Source organism: Aplysia californica, unplaced genomic scaffold (genome assembly GCF_000002075.1).
Source record: "Aplysia californica isolate F4 #8 unplaced genomic scaffold, AplCal3.0 scaffold00088, whole genome shotgun sequence".
In the NCBI taxonomy this organism is placed as follows: domain Eukaryota; kingdom Metazoa; phylum Mollusca; class Gastropoda; order Aplysiida; family Aplysiidae; genus Aplysia; species Aplysia californica.
This window is the reverse complement of record NW_004797358.1, coordinates 1096756-1111203: the sequence shown is the minus strand read 5'-3', so window position 1 is coordinate 1111203 and position 14448 is coordinate 1096756. Positions and strand designations below refer to the sequence as shown.

Below are 14448 nucleotides of genomic sequence, written 5' to 3'. Positions count from 1 at the left end.
TGCATCGATCGACATGCGGTTTTCGCCAAAAGATTCTTTGAAATATTCTCCAGAGCATGACGCCCTTGGTTTTTTTTTCAGTTTTGCTGCGAAAAGCTAAATTTCTTTATTTCGCCGATCGCTTTTGTAGGCCGACGCTTCTGTCTCTGTAATTTTAGAAAATCCGGTGCAGAAGTGATATTTTACGAGGCGCATTTTGTTTTGAGAGTATAGATCTAGCTCTAGACCTTCTAATTTTTTGCATCTCTCAAGATTTGTTGCTCCATTAATGTAGAGAGTAAATATAATGGGCCAATGACTTTTAGTTGATGTTAATGCACTGATCATTCCTTTCATCGAAAGGGGGCCCAGCTAGTAATAGTTATAAGACTGGAAGTTCATGTCCACACTTTTATTAAACCTTGTTAAAAGACAGTAATTCAGGAAAGTTTTGCCAACTGAACTCAATGTCTTTTTTGTGCAGGGTTTGATTCCTACTCAGTAACTATTCTTTTGTATTTTCTCTTTTTTGCTTTTGTTTGTCATGTATGTGTTAATTTTAGGTTATTTAAGGTTGTGGCAAGATAATGTTCACTGTTATACTTGCATTCTACAAGCAGTTTTCACCCCAGAAGTGGGGGTTTTTTGCGCGCTACTCGACATGCATGCCCAACGATTATCTACCTGAGTGTGTGTGGAGTGGGCGAGAGGCAGTGTGCATCACACGATTTATTGTTTTGTCCCTAAAATAGCAATCTTTGTTGCTTCCCTTGATTCTCTGACACAGCGGATGCCATAACACTTCACGTATCCCTCGAACTACTGAGGCTGGCCCCAGCGATTTCGGGCTATCCTTTTTTTTTATTACTGTATTTGAAAATTTTGTGAACTGGCTGCTTTCTCAAATGCAAATACATAGTCTTAGCCTTGTTTCGTTATTTTTGCCTGCTGGTGTTACAAACATATTTGGAAAGATTGTGTGTGCGATTACTCAAAATACATGGAAATCACATTTTTGTCTGCTCATATATAAGATAATTTGTGGTGGTAGAAAATGTGTTAATTTATTCATTTCCGAGTTCTTTTGCTTGAGACCTAGAGTCACTAGTGTCTCCACCCACTGATACATTAGTGCTAAGCGTCTCATACATGAACAGGTCAGACTTATGCGCCGGTCCTTGCCCATTGAGGCGGGATCGGTTACTCATTGTTCTGATACACAAGAAATATAATAAAAATGGAAATTCATATCCAACACAAATTTATTGCAACTAGTTTTTATTACAGTAATTGTGCTAGTTTTGCCCTTGGAACTCAGTGTCTGTTTTATTTGTACGGGTTTGGATTAAAACATACTCGCTAATTCTTTATTTTTCCTTTGTTACTTTGGTTTACTGTCGTTTATTTTTAAAAATTAATATTGTGGCATAGTATTGTTCACTGTTATGTTTTCTTCCCAGTAGTGTGGATTTTTTTTTTGGTTTTTAAATATTTTTCCCTTTATGAATTAATGTTGTTGTTGTACTCGAAAATTTTGTGAACTGCTGGCTCTCTCAAGTTCAAACACACAGAGTCGGTGCATTATTTCATTATTTTTGCCTGCTAGTTTTACAAGATATTCGGAGAGGGGGGGGGTGTATAGGTGAATACTTAGAATTCATAGAAATCACACCTCAGGTAACTCATGGTGGTTGAACATTTTTTAATCTATAAATTTCCATGTTCTCTTGCTTGAGACCTAGAGTCACTAGTGTCTCCACCCACTGATACATTAGTGCTAAGCGTCTCAAACATGAACAGGTCAGACCTATGCGCCAGTCCTTGCCCATTGAGGCGGGATCGGTTACTCATTGTTCTGATACACAAGAAATATAATAAAAATGGAAATTCATATCCAACACAAATTTATTGCAACTAGTTTTTATTACAGTAATTGTGCTAGTTTTGCCCCTGGAACTCAGTGTCTGTTTTATTTGTACGGGTTTGGATTAAGACATTCACTCCCTAATTCTTTATTTTTCCTTTGTTACTTTGGTTTACTGTCGTTTATTTTTTAAAATTAATATTGTGGCATGGTAATGTTCACTTATGTTTTCTTCCCAGTAGTGTGGATTTTTTTCTGGTTTTTAAATATTTTTCCCTTTATGAATTAATATTGTTGTTGTACTCGAAAATTTTGTGAACTGCTGGCTCTCTCAAGTTCAAACACACTGAGTAGTTGCATTATTTCATTATTTTTGCCTGCTAGTTTTACAAGCATATTCGGAGGGGGGGGGGGGGGAGGTGTATAGGTGAATACTTAGAATTCATAGAAATCACACCTCAGGTAACTCATGGTGGTTGAACATTTTTTAATCTATAAATTTCCATGTTCTCTTGCTTGAGACCTAGAGTCACTAGTGTCTCCACCCACTGATACATTAGTGCTAAGCGTCTCAAACATGAACAGGTCAGACCTATGCGCTGGTTCCTTGCCCACTGAAGCGGGATCGGTCACTCATTGTTCTGATACACTACACGTTTAATGATATGAGAATTCATGTTCACTGGAATTGATTGAATATCTGATACAAAAGATAAGAGAACTATAATTTTCTTATACGTTATAAAAGATGGAACTTTGGAATTGTATTTCTGCTACAGCCGAAATCCTGTTATAATCGGGGCCCACTGTTTGCGTTAGCAGTTCGGTTTTTTGTTTATTGTTTATTCTTTCTTCTCTTCTAACTCGCAAAATCATATGGGTATGCTCATCCCAGGTCACCATTTTAGGACACATTTCTTGTTCATTTGATCAGATGACGGGACTATAATATTGTAAAAATATTTGCATCTGCTGTTTGATGAACTATATATTGATGTTCTAGTGGATTCATTACTCTTGTTTGAGACCTAGAGTCACTAGTGGCTCCATCCAGTGATACATTAGTGCTAAGAGTCTCATACATGAACAGGTCAGAGCTGTGCACCGGCTCCTTTTGTTCTGTAGAGGGATCGGTCACCTATTGTTCTGATACATAATTAATAGATAATACGTTTTGTACATGTAGCGTAAATGCGAACAGTAGTTTTCTGGTCTTGGCTTTTCTTGGAAAATGTGGAAGACTGCATGTACCTTTATTAGTTTATATTTCAGTAACTCATTACAGACTTAACATACCTGCCATTTTTTATTCATTTATTTGTTGTTTTTTTTTCAAATTTTATGGAACTGAATACTCATAATATTTTGCTGTTTTTGTCCTGTTTTGCTTCAGTGAGTACATTTTTAGGTTTCTGAAAGTTTGTAATTCTATTGAATTGATCCTTTGCAGGTGAGGGCAGTTCGACCCCACAAATTGAGTGCTATGAGCAAACGACAGAAGACCGTGTCACGTGCTTACGGAGGTTCCCGCTGTCATAAAGCTGTCAGAGAGAGGTACGAAAAAGATAATTGCTGAAAAAAAATTACTTCTTATGATTATAGTGTGGAAGATAGTTTTCTAGGCTTTTGTGTCCTATTCCTATTGGTACCAGTGCTTCTGATAGGATAGTGTTCGTCTCTCCTCTCTGTGCAAGCAAGGTTGGATTATGTTAGCATCAGAAGCTACAAGCAACAGGGGTCTTTGTGGAATCTGTCTGTCATTCAAAAGATCTAGCCAGGTCTTCATGAGAAACAGCATCAACCCTGCATAGGTGGTTTCATGATACAGGTGTACCATTGTGCTGGCACTCAAAATTGATGACACTGGATGTGGAGTAGTGGTGGGCCAAGAATCTATTCCAGAACCGATTCCTGCGATTATTGCTTCTGAGAAAAAGAACCGATCCCTTTTTCGTAAACTAACGATTCTCAATTACTCTATTTTTATCTATTTTTTCGTCAAAGAATGTTGTGGGGGGTTTTTTTGTTTAATGTTTGTGGTTTGCTACGTTCTGAAATCGAGGTTATTCTGAATCTTGAAGACTTAAGAAAGAGTAGTCGGGATGCAAAGTCATTGTCAAAGATTATATCGATCTAGTATACAGTGTCAAAACTTATTCGTTGCCTTTTTCTCATTCATCTGTTGTTGTTTTTAAATTATAGTAATATTCCCTTTTCTTTCAATTCAAAATCTAAAACTGTAACGTCTGCCCACGTGGCTCTATATTATAGACTGTCATTTCTCGGTGTAGGTCAGTGTTGGTCTCTGACTTCATACTGTAGAGATTGGGTGGGGTAGTGCCTGGGGTAGCACCCTCCCACCCCAAGTAATCAAAGGGATCGGACTAATTGCTACTCGCCGGAGGTCATTGCAGGGGTCGGGCTAACTGCTAGTCGCTGCATATACAATCATAACACTGGGTACGGGTTGAAACCAATGGAAGAAATCATAGAGCCCCTGGAAGAAATCACATCACTGGCTATAAAGAAAGTAATTGGGTTCGGCGCCGATTCCTAAGATTCCTAGCCTTTAATATTCGGGAATCTACGGTTACCGGGGAAAAACAGGAATCGCCCATCTCTAATGTGGAGGCACTTCAAGTACATAGTGCTTAGATTTTAGAAAGTACAGGCTCTGAACTTGGTTGTGAATGTCAGCTCTCTCTTTAGTTCAAAACCTTATCAGGCACTGGTGGACAGTGAACTCGCTGACTACTGTAATCACAGTTGATGGCAAAAATCTATCTCTATAATATGTATTTATATATTTAATGTATTTTTATTCATTTTTTTCCGGCGTATGGCTGCCGCCACGCCCCCTTTAATCCCTTTGTTGCTAGAGCGTGTGCTTTCCTTCTGTCAGTATTGATTTTCAGCTAAGCTGGTTAGCTTGGACAGCAGTCTCATGTATCAGTGTTAGGGAGTTTGCAGTCTAGATCTAGCCCTATCTTACTCAAATTTTTTTAAGCTTGCTCCTTTCAAACATCTATCGTCCTTATCCCCCCTTCTTTTTTATGTTTGTTACTCTCTTGTGACACCTCTAATCTTCTGGGGCTCATATAACCTTATGCCGTAAAACCTCTACTAAAAGTGAAAGTGAAAGCTTGCAAACCTAAATCAAAATGTGAAATCTTGTGCCTTTTTAAAATTCATTTTGGTATTTGTTTTGTTAGAACACTCGAGTCATTCAGAAAACCTGTGATTATCATTGCATGCAAGCCTAGCAGTAAAATAATACTAAGGGGGCTCTCGTGGCCTAGAGGTTAAGGTGTTCACCTCTCATTCAAAGGTCCCGGGTTCGAATCAGGGTGGCAACGGAAAACTTTTCTCCTCTAAAATTGTGTCCTTTCACCTCTTTTCCTGCTCTCTAGCAATGTTCTGTCGTCTGTTTTCGTCTCCACTTTCTGCCATCACCTCCTTTGCCCCCTCCTCTGGGCTCCTGACTCTTTCTGCAGCCTTTCTACTGCTTCTCCTTGGCTATTTCTTACTGCTGTGTTTCAGTCCCAGTCCCTAATCTTATAGTAGGTTAGATCTGATCTACGCCTAGCTTTAACGGACAAGGCGAAAAATCTCGGAGGGCCGGTGTGCAAGTTGTGCACGTTAAAGATCCCTTGGTGATCCAAATTGATAAGAGTAGACTTCGGCGGGCACTGATGCGCGCCTTTTTTTTCCCCTGAATACTGTGCTTGGTGCTAAATTTCTGTACAGAAAAATATTAAGAGCCAGATTACTAACGTTGCGTTCATGTAACATCTAGGCAACTAGGTATATCAAATTTTGCCAACTTCTATGTCATCCATTGTACGGCACATAGCTAAAGATTATGCATTTTTGTAATGTACCTGGTACGTCGTAAGACAACAAAAGGGTTAGCATAGAATTTCGAAATGGCAGCACAACTTTAATTACCATAGATTTGTCAATTAAAACCACAGCCATTCCTGTTTCTCTTAGTTTCACGCTTGTGACTGGCCATGATCGATATTGCTGTAAATTACTTACTATAAAGGAAGTGATGTTTTTAGTTCACTATTGAGCCATTGGAACGAAAGTTACAATTGAAGCTTTTTGTTGCGTCGTTTATTTTTCAAACTTTACCCCCTGAGTCAAGCTTTAATCTGGACCGACTTCGGTGGTTCAAGAGATGTCTTAAGATAAATAAGAACAAATGGGACTGCAGGCACAGTACGACCGTGTGTGATTTCGAGTCTTCTGTGTTTGACCTATCCGTGTTATACGGTATATGGTTTTCATATAACATTAAAAGTGAGTATTAAAAGAACTGAGGGCTAATACCTGTTCAGAAGAAGAAATGGAGTTTTGGTGAGGATAGAGAAAAGGGTTAGATGGCCTCTGTGGGGTTGGTTCAGTCAGTCAAAATTGCTGGTAGTTAGTGAGATAATGTTGAAAATGTCTTTAGACAACAGTGCACTCAGTGCTTGGTCTTTGTTGTGATGCATATTTTACCTCTCAAATGTATGCATGTGTGTGTCTGGTGAAAGGCACTGTATGGCACATTTTGAGGAATAGCAGGTTTAATTTTGCTCCTTTTTTTTCACTTTCTGGTACAAAAATACTTTCTGAACAATGCATTTTAGATTTTTAATATAGAATAGATCTAGCTTCAGTACTTTTTGAGGTCTGGTTATATGGTTTATTAAGATGCAGAAATAAAGTTTTGAGAAAAATTCTTTACTTTCCCTTAGATTTGGATCAAAGTCTTCTTCAAATGAATATCAATCCAGTCGATCGGCTAGCCATGTCATACCCTTGACAACACAGTTACTACTCAAAGTGCTACTTTGTAGCAGTTTGAGCCAGCTTAACAGTTTCAAAGCGTCATTAATAAAATGTTTTCAAAACAAATTCTCAGTGAAATAGAGAGAAATTTCACAAAATGACTTCGCTTTGCTCACAGTGTGGGAAGGGACGTGTATGCACAAAGCTTCCCTTCCTTTTCTGTGACGATGTATTCGTGCACAGGCACAAGTCCAAAGTTTTGAATATGCTATGAAATGGTTGATTTTTATGAATAATTTTAATTGAAATCGTCAATGACGGTGATAGAATTGTGGCTTTGCTTTGCTCACGGATTGGAATAGGATATGCGCAAAACCTGACATCCGATAAACAGCTTCGTTGAATCTGGGCAAATTTGTTAATTTTAAAGAATTGAAGAAGAAAAACAGGAAATCCTTCACTGTAATTGTGAGTTCCTTTTGATTCTTCCTACAAATTTTCATAAGTCTTAGACAAGAGGAAATGGCAATAGCAGCTCACTGTTGTCCAGAAGTTAGTAGGGGTAGCACCATAGGGCCTGTTATACACTCAACTTGATCAGTACTGTTGTTACATTTTCGTTTCATCCTCAATGTGTGGTGATGCCAGTGTCAGCCATTTTTCCTTTTACTTACAGATTTCTTGTACATAGCCTACTGCCTACATGATTATCAGGGGACGAAGAGAACTGCAATATAACACGTATAGATGGTACACAAGACTCAAAATCACACACCCCTCGAACTACGGGTCCTGGCGAATTCGAGCTATCCGTGATATACTGTATTTAGTGAAGAGCTTACTGTGTATATGTGTGCACATTGCAGTGCAGTGGTGTTTTTGGTTTTATTGTTTGTGTTACTGGTACTTTTTAAAAGTTTTTGATTAATGCAAGAATTTGGCACTTGTTTTATTTTTTTGTGTTTTTTTTTCTGCAGAATCATCAGAGCTTTCCTGATTGAAGAACAGAAGATTGTTGCAAGAGTTCTGAAAGCACAGGAAGCATCAAAGAAGCACTGAATGTTTGAATAAAGCGCTGTAAAAGTTTTTACCTTTGTTTTTTCATTTTATGGAATCTACTTATATTTGGTTCATACATTTCTGTCATCATGTGAATGAAAAGCTTTGGTGCACTTTTTAGACATCTGCCTTTTTTAAAGAGATCTGTTCCTCAAGTGAGTGTCAGTGCTGTTGAGGTCATTATGGTTCTTGGAGATTGGCCTTAAGTTAACCCACTGAACCAGGTCCAACCAGATCTGCAAAAATTGTTTAGTATGGCTATGGTATAAGTATACAACGATTGAACAGAATCAGTTGCTTGTAAAGTTTTCTGAAAGAGGATTATCTGCTATGGTACAGATCTACTGCCATCTAGTTTCTGTCAACACATCCTCTAGGAGACCGTAACATGATGTATTTAATTTAAACTAAGATATCAACTGAGTTCAGAATTAGTTTTGCTCAGACACAAGGTGTAAGAAAAGAATTCAGTGTTTTCAAATTTTAGAGTTCAAATGATGGAAGACACATCTTTTTTGTCCATTTAAGATCTGGATTTTTTGTGTTTTTTTCTCAGACTAGTCAATGGTTGATCAGGTGACGCCCACTAAGTAAAAATTAGTATCATGCTGGATTATAAAGCTTATGGCCATGCTTCAAATCCGATTGGGTGTTCTTGAATTCAGGTGGTTTTGTGGAGTTTTCAAGGCTCTGTCCTGTCAGAGGCAGATCTTGGAAGTCCTGCATATAACCTTTTAAAGTGGTGATAGGGGTGTTATACCCATACACACTGGGTCAGCTCTTGGCATGTCAGTGGGAGTAGCAGTTAGGTTCTTCGCTGTTGCGTGACAGGAGACCCGAGTGGGACAAAATTCTTATCAAGTATTTGTCTTTCCGGTTGGATGTATTCCTCTTCTCTGCCCACGTTTGTCTTGACACTGACTGTCGTGTCTTTAGGCCATTCCCAAAGGGGGGACATTTCTCGTTCAAGCACAGTAGAATTGTGTAAATGGGCTGATTCATCATGTCACGCTCATAACTTAACTGTGCCTGCTGCAACAGGGAACTGCTGCTTTTTCTTTCTTAGTCCTTACTATTATTGTCATTTCCTCTACTTATTTTTTGTGGTTTGCTCCTTCTTTCCTATCAAACATCTGTCTCCCTTATCTCCCCTTCTTTTTTATGTTTGTTACTGTCTTGTAACACCTCTAATCTTCTGGCGCTCATATGACCTTATGCAGTTGCGAGCGCCGTAAAACCTCTACTAAAACTAAACTAAACTACTTCTTTTGTATGTTTGTCACACTCTTGTGACCCGCTATTTCCGGGGTGCCTTGATAGTCGACGAAGCAGACCTTGTGCTGTTGAAGCTAGAGAGGTGAGCAGAGCAAGTCTGCTGATTCTCTGTTGACACCCACCCCTTGGCGCTCATAATGACCTTATGCAGTTGCGAGCACCGTAAAAAAAAACACCTCTACTAAGAAAAAAAAATTCATGTACATGTATTATGTATTGAAAGAAAACAAATTCGGGACCTGAAGATCTGTTCACTTTGACTTTGTGCATGTAAGAATACTGTTCAAGAAACTTAAGTGATACGTATAGGCCTGCGTGTCAGTGTTTCGATTCCTATAAATAGTTTCAGTTTTACTTTAATAATTTACAGATGGACCATCATTGCCGTTCATAAACGCAATCTAAATCTGGGTTTTGATTAGTTTTCTCTACGAAAGTGTCTCTCGAGGCCAGGAACCAGGTCCACGGAGACACCCAGTCTCGGGGACCAAGAAAATATTTTTGCTTTGCGCATGCGTGACCTCACAAATCATTTCCTTCTTCTTCCAAGTAGGCCCTAGTTAAGTGTTGTCATTTCGTTTTCCCAAAAGGACGGGGGCGGGGACGGTCGCATCGGTGGCAATCGAGACACAAAAGTAAAAGACAAGATGCAATTTAGATCTAGGCCTAGATCTACTACGGGCCGAGCTGTGAAACGCACATGCATAAAAAAATATAATTTAACTTCGTAATCGGGCATTAAATAGAGTTCCCCGAGTGAAATTTGCTAATTTTGGGTCGCTGATCACGAAAATCTTTTTTTTTTTTAATTTGGACAATAGGAAATTTGTGGAATGCATTTTTAACTCCGCCTTGGGCAACAACAAAGAAGCCGCCTAATGTGCGTCCTAGTGCGGTACATGTATCTGTTCAGTGTTTTGACTTGCTGCAAGAAATCCACGGTGGGACGGGACAGTTCTGTACGAGACAAGAATAATATTCGTAGTGCGGTTGTAGCTTTAACTTTAACGTACAATGTAGGCTACTGAGTGCATTCGTTTACGTCTCCGTTCCCTGCTGCTCCCAGCTTGACCTTTCCTTCCAATTGCCGAATCATCGGGATTGTCTCTTATTTATTTCATCACCAGAAACTGAATGCACCCCTCTCGCTTTCCTCTCCTTTTCCTGCCGCTCCCAGTTGCAGAGCCGAACGCGAACGTTTTATCTCGCAACTAAAATTTCTCCCAGTTCTTTCTCGGCAAGTGATCAGATCACCAGAATTGTCTTTGTCCTCTCATCCTACAACAATGGACTCGGTGTCACAGAATAAAGCGCTCATTGCTGCAGTGCAAAATTAGTTGTTCTTTTCTCAATAATATGAGGTCCAATTAGTTTCAGGTCGTATCCGAATGAAGGAAACACATTTTTCCTCATCCCTCAATACTCAATAAAACTTCATCCAAATCCAAAAGATGACGATATTCTCCAAAATCACCTCTTCGTACAAAAAAAAAAAAATGGTAAGTGTCCAGTACTGTTTTTGAAAGTAATTGAAAAGCCTCCATTGTTGCTCAACACAAGGGTAGCAAACTCAAAACGATGTAGATCTATGTTAGGCCTAATGACAACACCGGATGTTCACGAACGGAAAGCGAGCGGAGACAAAAACGTGTCACATTCGTTTCCCTTCCATTTTTATGCCGATCAGGGAAATTGGTCAGACTGGAAACGAAAGAGAGCGGAGAGGAACAGGAATTCACTCAGTTCATGCGTTTTTATCCATCTTTCTCTCAAGCGCCCCCCCCCCGCCCACACAGCTTTCTTTGTGTCTCTCTCTCTCCCCCCTCTCTCTCTCTATCTCTCTCTCTCTCTCTCTCTCTCTCTCTGTCTCGGGGTCTCTCTCTCTCTCCCCCCCCCCCCTCTCTCTCTGAACTCTCTGATAAATAACCCACCCAGGTTTTGAATGAATAGACCACAATTTTAATCCCCGTGGACCAAAATCCTGGTCCCCCTAGACTCTTCCTTTCTCTACACATTTTTATACGCTTTATGAAAATATACACTCCTTAAAGGCGTAATGATTTTTATTGACCATTAGATCAAGATCCAGTGAATAGAAGAAAATGTTCTCCCCTCCCCCCCTCATCCGCTGGCCAGTGTCACTGACCCTATGAATGAAGGACCTTGTGTACTGTACATCATGTACAGTGGAATCCTGTTATAACGAGAGGGAGGGGGGTCGGAGCAAAATGTCCGTTATAGCAGGATTCTCGCTATAAGGGATCCAGTAATAAATTCATGGGAAACTGTAAAGTAGGCCTAATCTATGAGTTTGGTGTTTTGTTTATTTCCTTTTGCTATCTCCCCTGATGACGATTTTGTTTCAACATGACCTCTAAGTCTTACTTGATCTAAAATCGAATAAGGTTTCTTTCTCTAGCGCTAGATCGAGCGATGTAGACTGACAGCTCGGCGTTGGCGATCAGAAAGGAAGGGCTCTGGGCTAACTCACCTGCTGTGTTTTCCCCCACCCCACCACACCCTGTGGTGCATTCTGTCTGCTTGCGCACGTCACACATTCGCTGCGTCCATCACATTGCTGTGACCTCTCCATCCCCGCATCGGAGAAGTGAGAGGCAGGGTAGGCCTTGATAATCTAAACTAGGCTTACGCTGGCATATCACACGATGCGTTCTGCTTGTCTGCGCATGCCACACCCTCCCCACTCAGTTGCTCCGGCCTTCATTATTGACGCACATGGGCTCTCCTATTCTTTGTTTCGCAAGATCACAAACAAATTTCTCGACTGGCGAGGTTTTACGTTTATGTATAATTGGCCTATGCCCTGTGCACAGCAGCAACAATATTCCGCTATAACCGACTCTCATGTTTGTCTGATAGCGCTATAGCAGTATTTTATTTACAAAGGTAAAGAGGAGAAAAAAACGGGGTTTTAGAATAGTGCCTTTATAACAGACTTCTCGTTTTTTCCGGACTCGTTATAAGTGGACTCCACTGTAGTAAGAATTGCTAGAGGAGTGCTGCTGTGGAGCATGAGGGCACGGAAGAGTAGCTGCATCATGCTGGGGCGAACGCTGACTTGTTTGACAGGGTAGTCAAAGTGAGGTTCATAAAGAACGAACCAAATACATGCACATTGAAATATAGATAAGTCCAAACACGAAAAGCGTTCCCACAATATGTCCAGTAAATTATGTGAACTGAAATGCGGGATCTTACTATTCTTAGCCGAATGTAGGCCTTCAGAATGAATCTTAGGTGACTTTTTATAGTAAATATTCTGTTTTCTTAAAACAGTGGAATCTTAAGCGAACCATGATCGTTAGCAGTGAAATCTTAAGCGGAGACTATTGTACATTACAAACATGTGTATACAGTGGCGTCCAAAAGAAACTTGAAAATATGACCACCCAATCAGCGTATTGATAAAGCCTTGTACTACCCACTCATGCAGCATATATATATATATATATCTAATATCTACCAATTTAAAGCTAAATAAATTCTACATTATCTTGATACATTGATATACACGTAGACGAGACACCCGAGATATAGAAACCCAAAATTGACCTTAAAAAATCAGGCTTGGCAAAATAATTGTGCTAGAAAACAAATGAAAAAAAGCAAAGACATTTTTTCGTCAGAAAGTGATCCATTAGATCTACATTGTAATTTGTAAGATTTATAATTAGACTTAGATTATCTATGCCTATTTTTGTATGGCGTTGCCACTAGATTTACATCTTCTGTAGTCCAACAAAATAGAATAATGTAGGAAGTGTCTATGTTCTCCAGTGGCGGTGGGTGGACCAAGATTTGGGTGGGGTTTAGGTTTCTTCCACTTCTTTACCACCAAAAAGTAAGCAATAAGAACAAAACAGTGATGATTTTGCTATACTCACTGCGAGCCACGGCATTTTGAGAACCATTCAAACGAGAAGAGTCACCTTTGTCTTTTATATCTCTTTGTTCTTAGTTAAAGTTAAGCTCCTCTGGATGGTGGGGACGAAGGTGTTTCACCTCCAAATTTCTCTAATTAGTTTTTATCTGAAGAAAAAGTTGCCTCAAAAGTGGTTTGAGGTAATTAATAAGTGTTAAATCTCAGCAGCACAAACACACAGCACTCCAAACACACACCGTCTATTAGGTGGATTGGGTCGTGTTGTTGCGGAAAATAAAACGCGCCTAACAAAGGCCCAATGGGCGCATAGGTATCTGTGTCACTGGGGGAAAGTGTGTCGTAAACTTTCACCCCATTGTCAGGGCTGGGAGAGCGTGAGCCCTCTGTGCGGTGTAATTTTGTAAAAGTCTTCTTCCTTTTCACAAGAAGAGTTTCGTTAAAGACGGTCGTGAGAACCGGCTTATTCTTTCTGAGCCCTAACGACATTTGATTGGCTGTTAGGTTACTATAGTTGTAAGCAGGGACAACAATGATTGGATAAACGGGCCAAGCTGATAACTGTGTGTTCATTGCGTGCGATCATAACGGTTTCAATTGCTTATTTCGTTATTTAAGAAACTTTCATTAACTAAGGGATAGAGTTGGGGTGGGGAGGGGTGCGGGTGAGGGGCTCAAGCCAGTAAGCCCTTCACTACCCACCGCCACTGATGTTCTCTAACGTAAGAGAATGTATACAAGCTGTCTATGTTCTCTTACGAATAAAAAAAAGTAACAAAAAGCCTGTAGGCACCTTGGGTGAAAAGTGTAGGCCTACAATTATACATATTATTACGAAAAGGGGGTTGATGTCATCTCGGCGAAATGGTAGAATTGGTGTAGGTTGCTTGTGATGGGTTTGACATCGCTGTAAAGGCAAGATGCGGTACTGTAGACAGCTACACTTTCGCGAGCATTTTAATTTCGCGAAAGTAAATAGCTTGCGAAAATAAAGTGTAAGCACTGTAGTAGCAGCTATGTCGACTCGTTTCCATGTTAGTGTTAGATAGAGCGAGTGAGCTATTTTTAGGTTCTCTACTAACAATACTAACATTAGAGAACGTAGCTTGTATACGTTGTCTAACGTTCGAGAATGTAGACACTACCATAAAGGTAAGGGAAACTATAATATAGTATTTTAGATCATAATAAGGGAAATAACTTTAATTTAAACATATTTTAAAAAGATTTAGCTGTAATATTTATAGATCTAGAATCTAAATCTAGATATCTAGTACTGTTTAGTTCTGCGGGCGAAGTCGTGGCCAAATCCCCTCAAAACCAAGTAGAATTAGTTTATCGAGATTTAGTTTATTGACTAAGACTAAGAGAGCCCAGTATCAGGCCTACATTTTTTCAAATAAGGTCTAGATTCTAGATCTAAGATCTAAATTTTTGTTTGTGTTTGGAGTTTGGTTTTGGACTTGTTTTTTAGTTGGGAGTGGGGCGCAGGGCTTAATTTTTTTCTTGTAATTTAGCTGAATCCCAAACGTTCCCTCTTAATTTTGGGCTTTGAGGGGATCGACTGCATTCATAAACTCTTGGAACCCCC

The 14448-nt window shown here is 39.7% G+C and overlaps 1 protein-coding gene across 1 annotated transcript in view; it reads left to right on the top strand.

The window, feature by feature from the left end:
- The window catches only part of LOC101849447 (60S ribosomal protein L34), an 11059-nt gene extending 3351 nt beyond the window's left edge, over positions 1-7708 (top strand). Inside the window, exons 3-4 of the mRNA XM_005094720.3 lie at positions 3294-3397; positions 7600-7708. Of these exons, the coding sequence (XP_005094777.1) occupies positions 3294-3397; positions 7600-7681 (186 nt within the window). The 3' untranslated portion in view covers positions 7682-7708. The remainder of the gene's footprint in view (positions 1-3293; positions 3398-7599) is intronic.
- The last annotated feature ends 6740 nt before the right edge of the window (positions 7709-14448 follow it).